Raw genomic sequence first — 14,605 nt, 5'->3', positions numbered from 1 at the left:
ACATGTAAACAGTACATGACCTTGACTTGCTGTAGTTGTGGCCATTTGGTCTGCACTTGGACAACCAGGAGCAAAAGACACAGATGGAACTTGACATTTATTGTGCTCCCAAGTTGCACTTTCTTGGAATGTTGGCTGCATATTTCAATTCATGGAAGCAGAGGGAACAGCAAAGGGAATACTCCTGGGATCTGGTGACGAAGAGGGAGCAAGTGTGACCTATTATATTTATGTTTTCAAGTAAGGTGAGTGGTATGCATGTGTGTTTGCGCTGTGACTGTGGTGATGCCTTTGAATGTATTTGTGACAGTGTAAAGTATAGGCTGTAGGATGTATCTGTGTTCACGTGACTTTGTATCTCTATATCTGAATTTGTTGTTCATTTACATGTGTATCTTTTGTTGGCCACATAAGATAAGAATGTTCTGCACAGGACAATGAAAAGCAGTTACAGATTTAGGGGGTAATTCAGAGTTGGGTGGTAACAGTAAAATATGAAGTATTTGACAAAACCCACTGCTTTTATTTTTCCAACCAATTCAGGGTTTGATTAAATATGGTCAGTGGCATTCCATGGAAATACAGACAGTGGTATTTTAGGCAAACATTCTGCAGAAAATCCACCTATTTTTACCTCCACATAATAGGCGGTGGTTAAAAAAATCCAAATTCGCTCCACATTTTTGTACACTTTTATTCCATACAGAAGGGAAGAACACGTGATTCCCTTCAAAGGAGCGAAAACAGTTTTTACAAAGGGCCGTGTTGAAGTGAAAAGGTCGGTATCTCTGATTGAATACTTGTGATTGAGAGAGTTTGTCTTAACTATTTCATCAACTAACTCAAGCTGCAGAAACCCAAAACCGACTGTTATTGACTGGACAGTCTTATCTGAACAGTCAATGGTAATGTAAGTATTTAGGCAATGTGCGCTAGATCTTGTGATATTTTTTATAAAATAAAAGGTTCTGTTTAATTTGTATGGTTAACTCCTGTTCATTTCCTTTCAAGTGCAAACAAGACTCACACATGCTGCGAATTTATAAATTGTATCCTCACAATATATCCTTGTGCCATACGTGATTAACCCAAGGTTCCAGCATTAACCTATTCAGGCACGTGCCTGTGTTCACCCAAGTGCAGACTTTCTCAGGCAAAAAGCACCCTAATAATAATTACATTTCACATGTAATATGTTTAAGATCCAGCAATTATTTCACATAAATGATTTTTCCATGTATCAACAACCAATTAGCCCAAATGGATTCAATATTCATGTCGGTATCCAAAGGAGGGCACGAAGAACGAAAAAAGGAAAAAAAAGAGCACATGTTAAACAAGATTCTACATTCATGATCTTTGAACAGTAGCTTTAAGTATCACGACCAATGTTTTTTTCAATATCAACTCCTTTACCAATAAGGTTAGACTGAATCCTGACAACGTGAAAAGTAAATTCTGTAAATGCTATCCCTAGAAATGCGAGTCATTGCTGAGTTGCTTCTACAAAAGGCAAACATGAATATATTGATTGTATTATCATCTTTGGTTTCTGGTGGTTAGTACGAAATCATAAAGAATGTTATACCTGTATATGTTGATATTCTTAATATTGCCGTTCTGTTATGAAAGGATTTCATGGTTTTATATTTTTTGGCTAGATGTCTTGTCAAGCAAAAAGAAAGTTCCTTTGTACATTCAAGTAGGGCCATTATCAAATAGTGCCATCTCGTTATTCAGCTATTCATAATTTTCACATCATGAGGATTCAATTTAACCTTATTGGTAAGGGAGTTGATAACTGAAAAAACATTTGTCATGATACTTAAAGCTACTGCATGAAAAGCATGAATGTAGAATCCATTCGGACTAATTGGTTGTTGATACACGGAAAAGTCATGTATGTGAAATAATTGCTGGACCTTAAAAATATTACATGTGATGATTGTTAGGGTGCTTTCAGCCTTGAGAAAGCCTGCACTTGGGTGAAACACAGGCACGTGCCCATATAGGATGATGCTGGAACCTTGGGTTAATCACGTATGGTACAAGGATATATTGTGAGAAATACAGTGCATAAACTCACAGCATGTGTACATCTTGTTTGCACTTGAAATTAAATAAACAGGAGTTATACTTACAAATTATACTGAACCTTTAAGTGCCAAGGACGAGTTTACTCATCCTTTTTACATAGACTTCAATAATAGCCTGGCACTCAACAAGATCCAGCGCACATTACCTAACAGTTGACATTACCATTGATGGCATCTCCGATTGCCCCTTCTTATCACCTCATACATATAACATATATAATGGATTAAAGGGTCAGAAATGACTCTTTTGCGCATAAACCAATGTCCAATAGTGTAATGAGCTGCCAATGTACATAATCCATTTCTCAATTCGCATTGATGATGAAAATGGCTGAAAGAAATGTTTTTTTAATTTTTTTAAACGTGTTACTTTACCACCAGCAGAGATGGTATTTCTGAAATAGCCATGGAGGTATTCCAGATATACCACCTCCGTTGGTGGTAAACTTTGAATAGGGCAGATTTTCTAAAATACTGTCAGCGGAGGTGGCAACTTTTTCCAACTGTATTTTATTTAACAAATCCTCCCAACTCTTAATGACCCCCTTAGCTTCCTAATATTTAATACCTGAATGCTACAACTTTCTGTCCGTGTTTTTTTTTGTTTAACTCTGTCCAAATTTAAGAACCACAAACAATCCAACAGACATTTCTATACATAACATACAGTGACATCCATGAGTGCTATTCGGTGTGCTAATAAACTCTTTTTGTAATAAACTCACACTGGCGAAAAAGAAATAAACCATATCATAGAGGAAGTATTGTTACAGAAGGAAGCGGGACAAACTAACAGGATATGGACACTTACTTCCTTAGCTTGTAAGAGTCATGATAAGCTGCTGTTGGTTGTAACAGACCAATGTTGTATGGTGCACTTTGGTGCCAACATTACCATTCAGGCTCACAGAATCTGTCATTTATATGGTGTGCAATGCCGCACCTAGACTCTTCTGCCTCACTCACTGGGCAAGCCCATGTGAGCGTTCCATCCAGGCACAGTTGAAATATTGCGGAAATCGAGAGGAGTGCCTCTCCCCACCTACACAGGAGCCAAGCAGACCTTGCAGCACTCCTTTCCTTTCAGGGAAACTGGATTTTGTCTTTTTCAAAACAATGTGTAGCTCTGTCCTATGAGGCAACAGCCCAGTCAGCATGCGGGGCAATTGGCCCCTTACCCTCTTCCCAGTCTGCCCCTGCATGGGTGCATACCAGCAGTATAAGTCACATGTGAATTAGGTGCAGAAGTACACCAAAGCCGTCTTAGGCACACATGAATTTTATAGGTGTGGAGTATGCAAAAGCAGTGTTGGGCACATGCAAAGCTTGTTAGCGTGGGAGTACGCCAAAGAAGTCTTGCGCACACATGCATTTGGAAGGCAGGGGAATATGCAAAAGCTGTCTTAAGCACACACACATTTTGCAGGAGTGGGAGTAGATTAAAGCAGCCTTTCTCATACATCCATTTTCTAGGCTTTGCAGGTTAATGAGTAGATACGTTTTCTCTGTTGCTTTTTAATGTTTGCCCCCATGCGCTTTTATCAGTTTTGTATGTGAATTTTCTTTGGTGCATTTTTGTTTCTGCTCCTGTTATTCTTTCAGTTTTGCTCCAAACCTTCTGATTTAGCAGATCTTTGCACCAGCAATTAATTTAAGTATTTTAGGCTTTTATTTGTTCGCTTACGAATCCCACCATGCAGCAACAGGCCCATTTAAGCTACTGAAGCTGGAGGGGAGGGATAGACAACATGGTCCAAACAGGTTTGGATTTTGTAAGGCAAATTTTCTCTGGCACGTTTATAGGCTTCTCCGCCTGTTCTTTTATCAGTTTTGACTTTTATGGGCGAATTTCCTCTGTGGCTCGTTTGGGTTTGTCCTGTTCTTTTTTCAGGCTTTATTTTCTCTGCACCTTTGTAGGTTTCTCTTGTTCCTTTTTTTTTGTTTTGACTTTTACAGGTGAATTGTTCAATTCCCCCTGATCCGATGGACAGGGCATACCAGGGGCACAAAGCTCACAGTGTGTGTACTTGGCTTTGGCAGCTGACAATACATGTTCGTTTGTGGATCTCATAACCATTCAGTGATGCAATGGTGATAGCATTGGCATTCCGACAGCTGTTGCATCTGGGATAGGGAACTGCCACTGTTGAGCTCACTGAACATCATCATGACAACATGAAATGTGTATATATTGTCCTACACTTCAAAAAGGAGATTCATTTGTCCGCAAAGAGCTTGTCACGGAACACCTCTGAGCCAGAGGGAGCGGAGATTCTGGGGCCGACCCAATCAGGTGGATATACACAGTACTTCGGCTGACCATTAGGCTGGGTCCTCTTGGTGCCCGTTTCTTTGACCCAGGACATCAGGGCAGGCTTATTGCAGAATGCACTGTATATATCCAGCTCTACCAATGCTTGTCCCCACCCTCCACTGCTACACGGGCCCCTGCGCATTGGACTCGCATGCACAGTTCTATGTCGGGCCAGCTGCGCTTCTGGCAGTCAAAATGTACAGCAACAATGGAACATGTTCCTGTTTTTAAATGATTGGAAGACCTCAGAGTGTCCAGTCCAACTCCCCTTGTCTAATTCTGGGTGTCACGATTTGATGATGGGATGCGAAGCCAGCTTCGAGACCAGAGGTGGCGTGGGTCCAACCCGGCCACTTAGGCTAAACTTTTCCACTGGGCACATTTTGGGAAGTATTAGTACCCCTACTCCCACTGCACCCCTTCCACCAATTAAAGCAGTAAAAAACACAGCATCGTCGTAGGCTATTTTCCTATCACTAGTTAGCACAGCAAATCAAGTCCCAGGTCAATTCTTCTTTTCTTGGGGTTCTCCCCTTCAGATCTGGCCACCATGGCATTTATCATTTCACATCCCACCTATGCCAATGCTTTTTACCCGAGTACACTAGAATACCGGTTCTGCAAATTCCCGCGTGGCTAGAACTCTAGGGCCAGACTCCTCCTGCATCCCAATCAGGCATCACCTCCCTTTGGCACTAAATGTGTACCATTCGCTGCCGGTCACCCACTGCATCTCCTTCAGGGCCCTTCACTTTACATACACTGGGCAATTCATGGTACTGACAAGTTCCCACAATCCACCTCTGTGTCACCCACCGAGATGCAGCCTCTGCATTGAAATCGCCAAAATATTCAAAAATCTCCAAGTCTCATTTGCCCAGTGCTTGCTTTTTTTTTTAATTACATGCCACCATGCCGTGAAACCTTTCAAGAGGAAGAATCTGGTGAAAGGAGGGGGGGAGAGGGAGAGGGGGAGAGGGGGAGAGGGGGGGGTGAGATATAACATTGGTGTCCAGAGAAAATAGATAATCCTTCAGGAAAGTTTCATCAAGTTTTTTTTTATGGGATGGGGCAAAGTTATAAGGGGGTTTCGCAAATGTCCCACTGAAATTCCCACTGTGACCCACAAATGAATTGTAGCTGAAAAACAGCCCCACGGCTTTCCATCAAACGTGGATTACTATTGGCCTCATGAACACTTCATCCAGTATTTTATTTAAAACACCCAAAAAGTATACACAACAAGAAAGAAATGCCCTACAGACAGCTGCTTCAACAACAATTTGCAAAATGTACATTTAAATTAGATTCAGGGCTGCTATTGGTGGATGCCAGGCTGTAAAATGGGCGCCTGGCAAACATGCTGGGTTTGCAATCTTGCGCTGTGCGCTCGGACTCAAGTTTGCGGTGTGACAGAGGCGGACTAGAAGAAACAATAGGAACGCGTATCCGCCGTGTCTGAGAAATGTGGTGACAGAATGGAGGGTGGGCTTGGGAATATTTTTGCACCCCCTCACAAACGGAGCGAATCTGAACCATAGGAGAGGCAATTTTTAAAGACTTTTAGCTTTCCATATATAATGCAAGGCCCGCGTTACTAGAGTTAGAAAGGTGGCTGGGTCATCCAAAAAAATTCCACTCATCTTTGGACCCCATGGACGGTACTGCATGAAACTGTGTTAAAAAAAAAATGCGTAGCTCACTCTGGTTGGAAATGTTTTGTGAAATTCTGTCTCAGGGTGGGCAGAGCAGGCATTTAGAGAGAGGGCCACAACACAATCCTTAATTTCCAAAGAATAGGGCAAGGCCTGCTGGATGGAATGCCACCTAATTTGGATGAGAATTTGCCAGGTGGATTCCAATGCTCAGTGGGTACTGCATTCGGGATTACTGAGCCCAGGCATGGCCAAATTCCATGCCAAGTGGGCCGGGCATGAAGGGTCACTGCACTTCAGGCCGGCTCAGCGGGCGCTTCTGGTAGTGTAGCTCTTCCAGTGGTTTTTGAAACCACAAACCGGATCTGCCATGCCAACGTCAGAGGCTATGCCCAAGACACTGGGGCATCTTTGGTTGTCTTGGGGTTGACCTAGGCAGGGACAACAGCCATTCACCAGACAAAGTGGCCACTGGCTATGCTCAATGGGCACAAGGGGTAGGCTGGGAAAGTTCCATGTCCTGCCCTGGGTGAAGTGGCCTAATGCTGTGGTGTCCTTGCAGATGTATACTATATATCTATCTATTATAGTTTTTATATAGTGCCCAATCGCCCCTAGGCCTCAAAGCGCTCATTGACCTTTTTCAAAATTAATCACGGGAGAATGACCTTTTTACAATTGATCGTGAAATGAAGGTCAATTAGGACATATATGCGGGGGGGGGGGAACCCCGCGCAACCCCACACTCAATCCAAAACCCCCAGCTACCCCCTACCCAATCTCATTCTATTATTTATTACCCCAAACCCACCCCACACATATATATAAAAGTAAAATAAAGGTAAAGGTCCTTGTGCAGAAGGTCAATTAGGACCACTATTATTACGTAATTTAGGACAAAAAGTCAACTGTAAAAGGTCAATTTGGGTAATATCGTCCTTGCGCTTTCCCTAAGAAGGGCAAACACCCTACCCTGAGCAAAGGGACCAATAGGTTGGCCGCTGGACATGCACAGTGTGTACTGTAGGTATAATGGTATAGATCATTAAAAAAAACTTGAAATTCAGCAAAAAATGAAACACTTATGGTTCCTAAGAAGCCATAACTCAGCCACTGTTGTCCTAAAACCCCACAGGCCTCCACCTGAAACCAACACAAGAGAGAAACACTGCAAATGTCATTCATGCGCCCCAGAAATCAGGCACCGTTACAATGCCTATACAGCAAGTTCTGCAAGGACCTGCTTTTTCAACAAAATATGTGCCAGGTTGTTTTCCTCACTATAAACAACAAAACATGTCCATGAACATGCTTTGGGAGAAACCAGACTTCCGCTCACTTCCTGGTCTTTTTTTTTAATTTGACAGATCTATCACAAAGGCGGACTGGCCACTGCTCCAGCTATAAGGTGCCAGAGCGCGGCCAGAACTTTTCCTTACCCTTTTTTGAATGTCTATTGTGACTCCTGGCCTACGCTTATGAAGGTTCCTCGTATGCCACTGCCAGCTACCATTCACACCACACTCAAAAAAAACATGCGCCGCTGGGACAGGCACCTAGTGGAGTCTGTGAATTTCTCAGCCTGTAACAGATTCTGACGGGCCACATCTCATGCATGAGCCTATCCCATTTCCCAAGCAGAATATTTCACATGTGGGCATTTAGACACAAGTGCAACCAGGCGTCACATGTCAACCTGAGGTGCGGAACCAGACTTCAATCAACTGAGAGACTAAGCAAAATGCGGATGCCCCATCACTTTACAAACCAGTAAAGCGCATTTTCAGCAGTCGCCTGTAAAGCGCCCGGTAGTGAGCACTTGCCAATACTTTACAAGAACAGACGGGCCCTCCAGGAAGGCCATCAGAGAAGCAGCTCTCACCTGTACATGAATGGTGCAACTGTCGCTGTGTTGGGGTGGTTGTATTGCTGCTGTGGCTGAGGTAGCTGAACACTGACAGTATTGCTTCCTGTGGTCTGAGTAATGCCACTTGTCCCGTGGGTGGCGTGAGGGGTGCTACTGTGGGAAGCAGCTGCCATGCCCCCGATGCCCTTGCCTTCCGAAGAGCCTAAGCTGGAGGTGGAGCTGGAATGCCTGTCGAGCTGGCATTTTTGAAGAGAAAGGCTTGGGCCGGGTTTGCCGCCACGGCTTCTATCGCCTTCCTTGGCGGGGGCACTTGGGGATTTACCTGTGGCGAGCTTGAGCCCTGGCTTTGGTATGCCACTGTTCGGCTGGGCCGCTGCCTCCTTCTTGGCACTGCTCAGCTTTCCCCCTTTAGGGATAAAGCTGGCAATCTTGGAGGACTTTTTTGGCATTTCCGTTGGGGGTGCGGCTGGCTCCTCCTTCGGCTCCTCTTTAACCTCAGGCCTCTCCGTGACTGAGGCCCTCTTGGCTTCTTTGCTTTTATCTTTTTGCTTGTCCTTCTCACTGTACTTGGGGGAGCTTTTCTTATTGGTCAACGCCCGGCTGAAAGTCCTCTGTGCAATGCCCTTGAGTGCAATTTTAGGACTACTGGAAAGAGTCCCAGTGGCGTGTGTAGTCCGCATGCCGGCATCGGCCTCCTCCGTTTCCTCAAAGCTCGGAATGGACTCGAGTCTTTCACAGGGCGTGTCCCGGGACTCTGGGCTGTCCAGGGAGGGCCCTGTTGCTTTGGACGCGCCTTTGCTGTTGAAGAGTTTCAGTTTCTCCAGCATGGACCGTTGACTGTTGGCCACCGGTTTGGCCGGCTCTGGCAGGGGTTTGGGAGAGTCTGGCACCGGCTGCTTGACCGACAACATGGAAGACGTGGCGGTGTGCTTGGCGCTGAGGGACTTGCTGCGCCAGGGCTTGTTGGCAGAGTTCGGTTGGGGGATGGCGGAGGAATTGGTGGTGCCGACGGTGTTGGCGTTGCTCCCGCTGTGAATGGTGGACAGCACACTTTCATTCACTCCGCTTTGTTGAGAGGGCGAGTGGTCGGCTGGCTCTGCAATTAAAAATGGAAAAACAGCCAGAATCAAAACAAGTTTTGGGGACATGCCTCAAAGATGCAAAGCTTTAGAAGGAAACTTGTCAGTCATCCTACATGCGTATCTCATTTTCAAAAAATTGCAAAGATGAAGACAGTACACTTTACTTGGCAAGGAAAACGTCAAACAATTTGTCAGAAGGTTATAAAGAGAGTGCACCTGTCCCCACCAGAGTGGCCTCTTGGCACCGTATGAGGTGTGAGAGCTCAAGGTCGCAAGATTACTGTAAAACCAAAAGGGTTTTTAGGGCTAAAGACTGCGGGATGTTCCACTTCTCATGGGTTCCACAACCCTGCTGCAGGAACAGAGAAGGACCGGCCTCCCAGATGGTGCTTGTTTAGTCAACGCGAGGCGGCAATCGGGAACAAATCAGTGTACAAAATTAGAAAGTGTCGTGTCTTTGGCTAGCTAACACTTAATGCAGGGATTGCAGAGAAAGGAGACTGCAGCTCGCGCACCAGGAACCTATGCCAAGAAATAAGCAAAGCCCTTCACACGCCATTCAGGTGGGCGCGCCATTTCCTTCTGCAAGGCCTTGGCATGCTTTTACTTAAAAGGCTTGTAGAAGCTCCATTACATGTATTTGTGAGGGTATACATATAGTTCAATCACACACAAAAGTACCCAGGCATAGCATTTTTAAATACTTTTTTGTGCTGAAAAAGTAGCCGTATTTGTGATTTCGCTAAAAAAAAAAAACACCCCAGCTCTTGTATTATGTGTTACCTGAGCAGTCTGTGTTCTGTGACCTGAAGCTGCACCCCCTATTTGCTGAGCATGGTGTACTGTGAACACAAGGCCACATTCCTCCAAATTCAGGGTAGAGCGAATTGCCCACTTCCTTATCTGGACCAGCTTACATTATTTCATCATTGTTAAAAAAAAAAAAAAAATTAAAAAAAAAAAGAACAGGCCTTGAGCTGCTTCCACTGTGCTGCTTTTTTTAATGGTTCGTTAACACTGCTTCAAAATTGTGAATGCTTCCCTTTTCCTCAATAAGCATCAGCAGAGTAAAGTCAGTCACTGCTATAATGATAATGAAGTGTTATTTATACAGCGCCTTTATCCAAAGCTATACACTTCGTATCATTAAAAGAAATGGGCCACTCTGTAAATCCGAGGCCCCACAAATCCGCTTCTAATGTGCAAAGGTATAAGTAAACGTACCCATTAGTATGCATGCATGTTCAGTGATATAGGAGTACAACTCTCAGCCCAACTTCATTTGTGGGTGCCCCCCACCTAACGCACCCCCTTTAAGTCCTTTTCAACCTGCCCACAAACCGAATACATCCCACAAACTACCATGCCACTTGCCTCATGGAAGCCTTCAACTACCTCCCCAGCGCCCTCCCCCAACAGTCTTCAGGAGAGGAATATACTCATTCCAGAACCCCAAATTCTTATAGGGCGCCGTATCTTGGTAACGTTTCACTAACTATAAAACACGTGTTCATCCCATGGGAGCAGAAAGCCTAAGTGCAGCCCCTTACCTCCTGGTTCCCGCTCCGTGAGGTGAACCTGCGGCTGCCTCGCCGGAGCAGGAAGCCGGTGCCGCCGCCGCCACCACCGCAGGCGGCGTGCCTCACGCCCTCCATGTCCCCAGTGGCCCCTGCGCGTCCGCGGGGCACCCCGGCTCCCGCACCTGCCTTTACCGCAGCTACCCAGCCGGCTCTCGGCAGCCAGCCGCAAGTACGACTCCGTCCGCAGCAGAAAACAGTTTTTAAAAAGAAACTGTCCTTGAATGTGTCCCCTCCCCCTCCAGCGGCCCGAGGAATCGCTCCAGTAAACCCCAGAGCAGCGAGGGGCACACAGAGAGCGCCCGCCCCCCGCTCCCCCTCCAGGGCCTTAGTGAAGACTGCCAGCCCCAGCGTGTGATCCCAAAACGGAGACCCCCTGATGGCCCGGGACTCATCCATCTGCGGGCTTTGGGGGGGTTCGGATGTTGTGAAAGGGCAGCACGGGCTCTTAAAGCAGATTTATGATGGATTCAACGTGGAAGCACCAGAGGACGAGACGCGGTTTATGGAGGAAAGTTAATTCACATGTAAATCCGCATTTCACTCGGTGCTCCTTGTTCAAACTACCTACCCCCAAACAGGCCTTATAGATAGATGGATGGATGGATATCCCGCCCAGCGTCATTAAACTCAAACGGATGTCACTGATGAGCACACGCAGGAAGAAACCTGTCGGTGGTTGTTGAACAGTTCTGAGAGAATGGACAGGGGCAGACAAAAGTCAAGTTTTAAAGTGATACTTCGTACACAATACGACAATATTGCAAGCTTTTGCTGAGACTACAAAGAGAAATAGGCGTTCAACTGAGAAGTTGCACGCGCACATAAGTTTCTTTTTCTGGCTTTATTTTGGGACGAACCAGGGGGTACAGAGGGCCGTGGAGTGTGGTATTTTTTTCTTGCAGAGGCTTTCAGGAAAATGGGTGATACTCTACGACTGTGTCGAGGTTTTCAAATAACACCCACTCGCGTCAGCGTTGAATAATCAGGCCCTATCAGCAGTCCAATACTGGGTCATTATCAAGGGCAGTGGTCTTCAAACTGTGCGGTGGGGCTCCTTGGGGGCCAAAAGGATGTATAGGGAGGGCTTGGGGGGGGGGGGGCGTGAACCTCTCCCAAAAAAGAGTGTGGTGACTACTTTTAATAGACTATATAAACAAACGACATTTGGGGGGGCCCCAGCAGCAATATTTTTCCTCAAAGGGGACATGTTTACCCAAGGCGCTCGGCATAAAAAAAGTTTGAATACCACGGATCGATGACTTTAACAGGCAATAATGACCACAACACTCGGGCCGAAAATGTCACTTTACCCACAGCAAATAGATGCAATAATGGAGGTGCAGAGAGAAAGACAAGCAGCAGGTCCATCACTACACACACGTCAGGGAAGCCGCGCGGGGGCTCCCATCAGCAGTGGCGGACTAGCAACACAGCTAAAACCCCGAGACCCCCCAGGGACGTTTACCCCAATACACCAAGGAATTACCTTTGGGCCACAGGGAGATGAGCCCCAAAAACAAACGCGAACACTGAACCAGCCAGGACGCTATTCTTGTTGTGCCACCTGCTCCACCTGCGCAGAAAAAGTGGGCGGGGAGGAGTCCCCTATTTGTAATGCTGGCTGAACACAAACCCTCACTGGTGGGGAAGAAGGGGCCAGATTGGCCAGTGAAAGAAAACCAATCCGGGGGAGTGCTAAATAAAGGGGCCAAAGGATGCAGGAAGTGTGGGTTATGAAGCAGTGGCGTGTGGAGGAATTTTCTGGGGAAGGTGAGGTATTGGCTAGCAATTGAACGTAGTACTGCTGCGTGTTTGTGTGGCGAGTATAGTTAGACCATCAGTGACTGGTACCAGGGACATGAACCCCAATACACCAAGGACTAAGAGCCCTTAACTTACGAATGGTAACACTGACACAGTCAGGCAGCTATCGTTATTGTGCCACATCAAGCTCGCATGGAAACATTGGGAGGGCTTAGTCCCCTATTTGGAATGTTGGCTGCATAAAGACCCTCCTAGGTGGGGGAGACAGGTCCAGAGTGGACATGGGAAATAGATCCAATCCAGAGAGGGGGGGAGCTATATGGGGGTCCACAGGAAGTGGTACGGATGGGTTATGAAGGTGAGGTCCGAGATAGTGGAGGTGTAAGATCAACTGACTAGCAGGAGGGAGAAAGGAGTGTTGGGATGTGGAGGAGCTTTCTGTAAAAGGTGAAGTATTGGCTAGTGAGTGAAAGTGGCACTGCACTGTGAGTGTTTGTGTGGCAAGTATAGTTAGCATAAGGAGTGATTGTGAAGTGAATAGTTCTAGGTGGAAGGAGCGTGGCTGAGTAGTAGTAGTGCTGAGGAGGGAGTAATAGTGCAAAAGAGGAATTAGTAGCTCGGGAGAGTAGTGGTTTTGTGGAGGACGGAGTAAGGTTTAAGTTACTTACCTGTAACTATTGTTCTCCAGCATGGGGTCTGGCATGGATTCACATGCTCATAAATATTCCCCGTCTTCAGGCTGGGAATCCTCAGTAAAAGAAAAGTTTAACTTTTACTTAAAATCACTGGCCTCTGGGTCATACCCCCCTGTCCAATGATAGTCCTCTCCCTAAGCCCCTCCTCTGGCAGCCATCTTCAGATTTGGTAAGCACGTAAAGTGGCAGTATGACCAGGAAGAGCCGCAGAGGGGTCAGAGGGAGGGTTCACTTGTGAATCCATGCCAGACCTCAGCTGAGGGATGTGCTTTTCCTGATGGGTAACAGGAGGGATCCGCTGACACCTGCATTGGCGCTCCAGGGTGTGTCCTTGGGCGAGAGCATCCAGCACACATCTGTTGGTGGGGATCTTTCACCACTATGTGACAAACCTCCTCAGCCGGCCTCCCACAGGGGTGCACGAGTGGAGTATGTGTCAGGACTGACTAGTTTCATAACAGGAAGAGTAACAAGATTAACATTGTGCCTTTAGAGCTGGCTGGGTTAGTTGTGCTTTTAGAACTGGCTGGTTTAGTAACAGGAAGAGTTTGTTCATAGAATTAACATTGTGCTTGCCCAAGTCTAGATGGAGTGAAAGAAACTTACTCTGATTGGTTAAATAAACAATGATATGTTTGGTTGCCTGATTGGTGCAGAGGACAATGGGTTTGATTCTTGGGAGATGAGCAAAAGTCTAAAGTGCCTTTCATCCAGAGAAATTCAGTGGCTGGTTGTGTATTAGTTAAGCTCCTTAAGTAAGGCCTTTCCAGAGCTCAGAAAATCTACCAAAGTAAGAATATCGTTTGCTGATCCAATTTGAACAAGAAGTCATCAGGTGGGATCGTTCTTTTAAAGATTTTGAGATTGCCACAGTGAACTTTCATTTTCTTTTATAAGAAAACTTAAAGAGTAAACAAGTTTCAAGTTCATTTGAGAAAAGAGACATTACAGTTAAAGTTATTGTAAGGAAAACAAGCTTGAAGATTGTGCGTAGGATTTTAAAGTTGATTAACTGTGTGAAATGTTCTTCAAGACTGTTTAATGTGTGCGCGAGCTCGCAAGTTGCCGTTTGCGTGTTCTTTTTAAAGTGCGTGTACATTTTTCACGTGAAAGTCGTTTCCTGAGAAAGCGCGTGTGGTTTGCGATAGAGCGCGTGCCAAAAAGAATTGCGCGTGTGAATTTTAGCGCGTGTACATTTTTCACGTGAAAGTCGTTTCCTGAGAAAGCGCGTGTGGTTTGCGATAGAGCGCGTGCCAAAAAGAATTGCGCGTGTGAATTTTAGCGCGTGTACATTTTTTCACGTGAAAGTCGTTTCCTGAGAAAGCGCGTGTGGTTTTACGATAGAGCGCGCGCCTAAAAGAATTGCGCAAGTTAACTTTAGCGCGTGTATATTTTTTACGCAAAATACGTCTCAAGAGAAAGCGCGTGTCGGGCTGCGATAGAGCGCGAGTCCATTTTTATCAGCGCATGTTATTTTTATCACGCTTACGTATTTTTTCACGTGCGCTGGTTTTTTAAGATAATCGCGTGTGTATTTTACACGCGAGGACAA

General features: G+C 45.8%; 1 protein-coding gene across 9 annotated transcripts in view; it reads right to left on the bottom strand.

The window, feature by feature from the left end:
• Positions 1-14,605, bottom strand: part of NAV2 (neuron navigator 2) — a 972,027-nt gene that overhangs the window by 463,163 nt on the left and 494,259 nt on the right. For all 9 annotated transcript variants that reach the window (XM_069623466.1, XM_069623467.1, XM_069623469.1 and 6 more), the window contains one exon: positions 7,948-9,028. In XM_069623466.1, coding sequence (XP_069479567.1) covers positions 7,948-9,028 — 1,081 coding nt within the window. The remainder of the gene's footprint in view (positions 1-7,947; positions 9,029-14,605) is intronic.

Source organism: Ambystoma mexicanum, chromosome 11 (genome assembly GCF_040938575.1).
Source record: "Ambystoma mexicanum isolate Mex_15411 chromosome 11, UKY_AmexF1_1, whole genome shotgun sequence".
In the NCBI taxonomy this organism is placed as follows: domain Eukaryota; kingdom Metazoa; phylum Chordata; class Amphibia; order Caudata; family Ambystomatidae; genus Ambystoma; species Ambystoma mexicanum.
The sequence above is the reverse complement of the archived record's forward strand: the minus strand, read 5'-3'. Positions and strand labels throughout refer to the sequence as shown.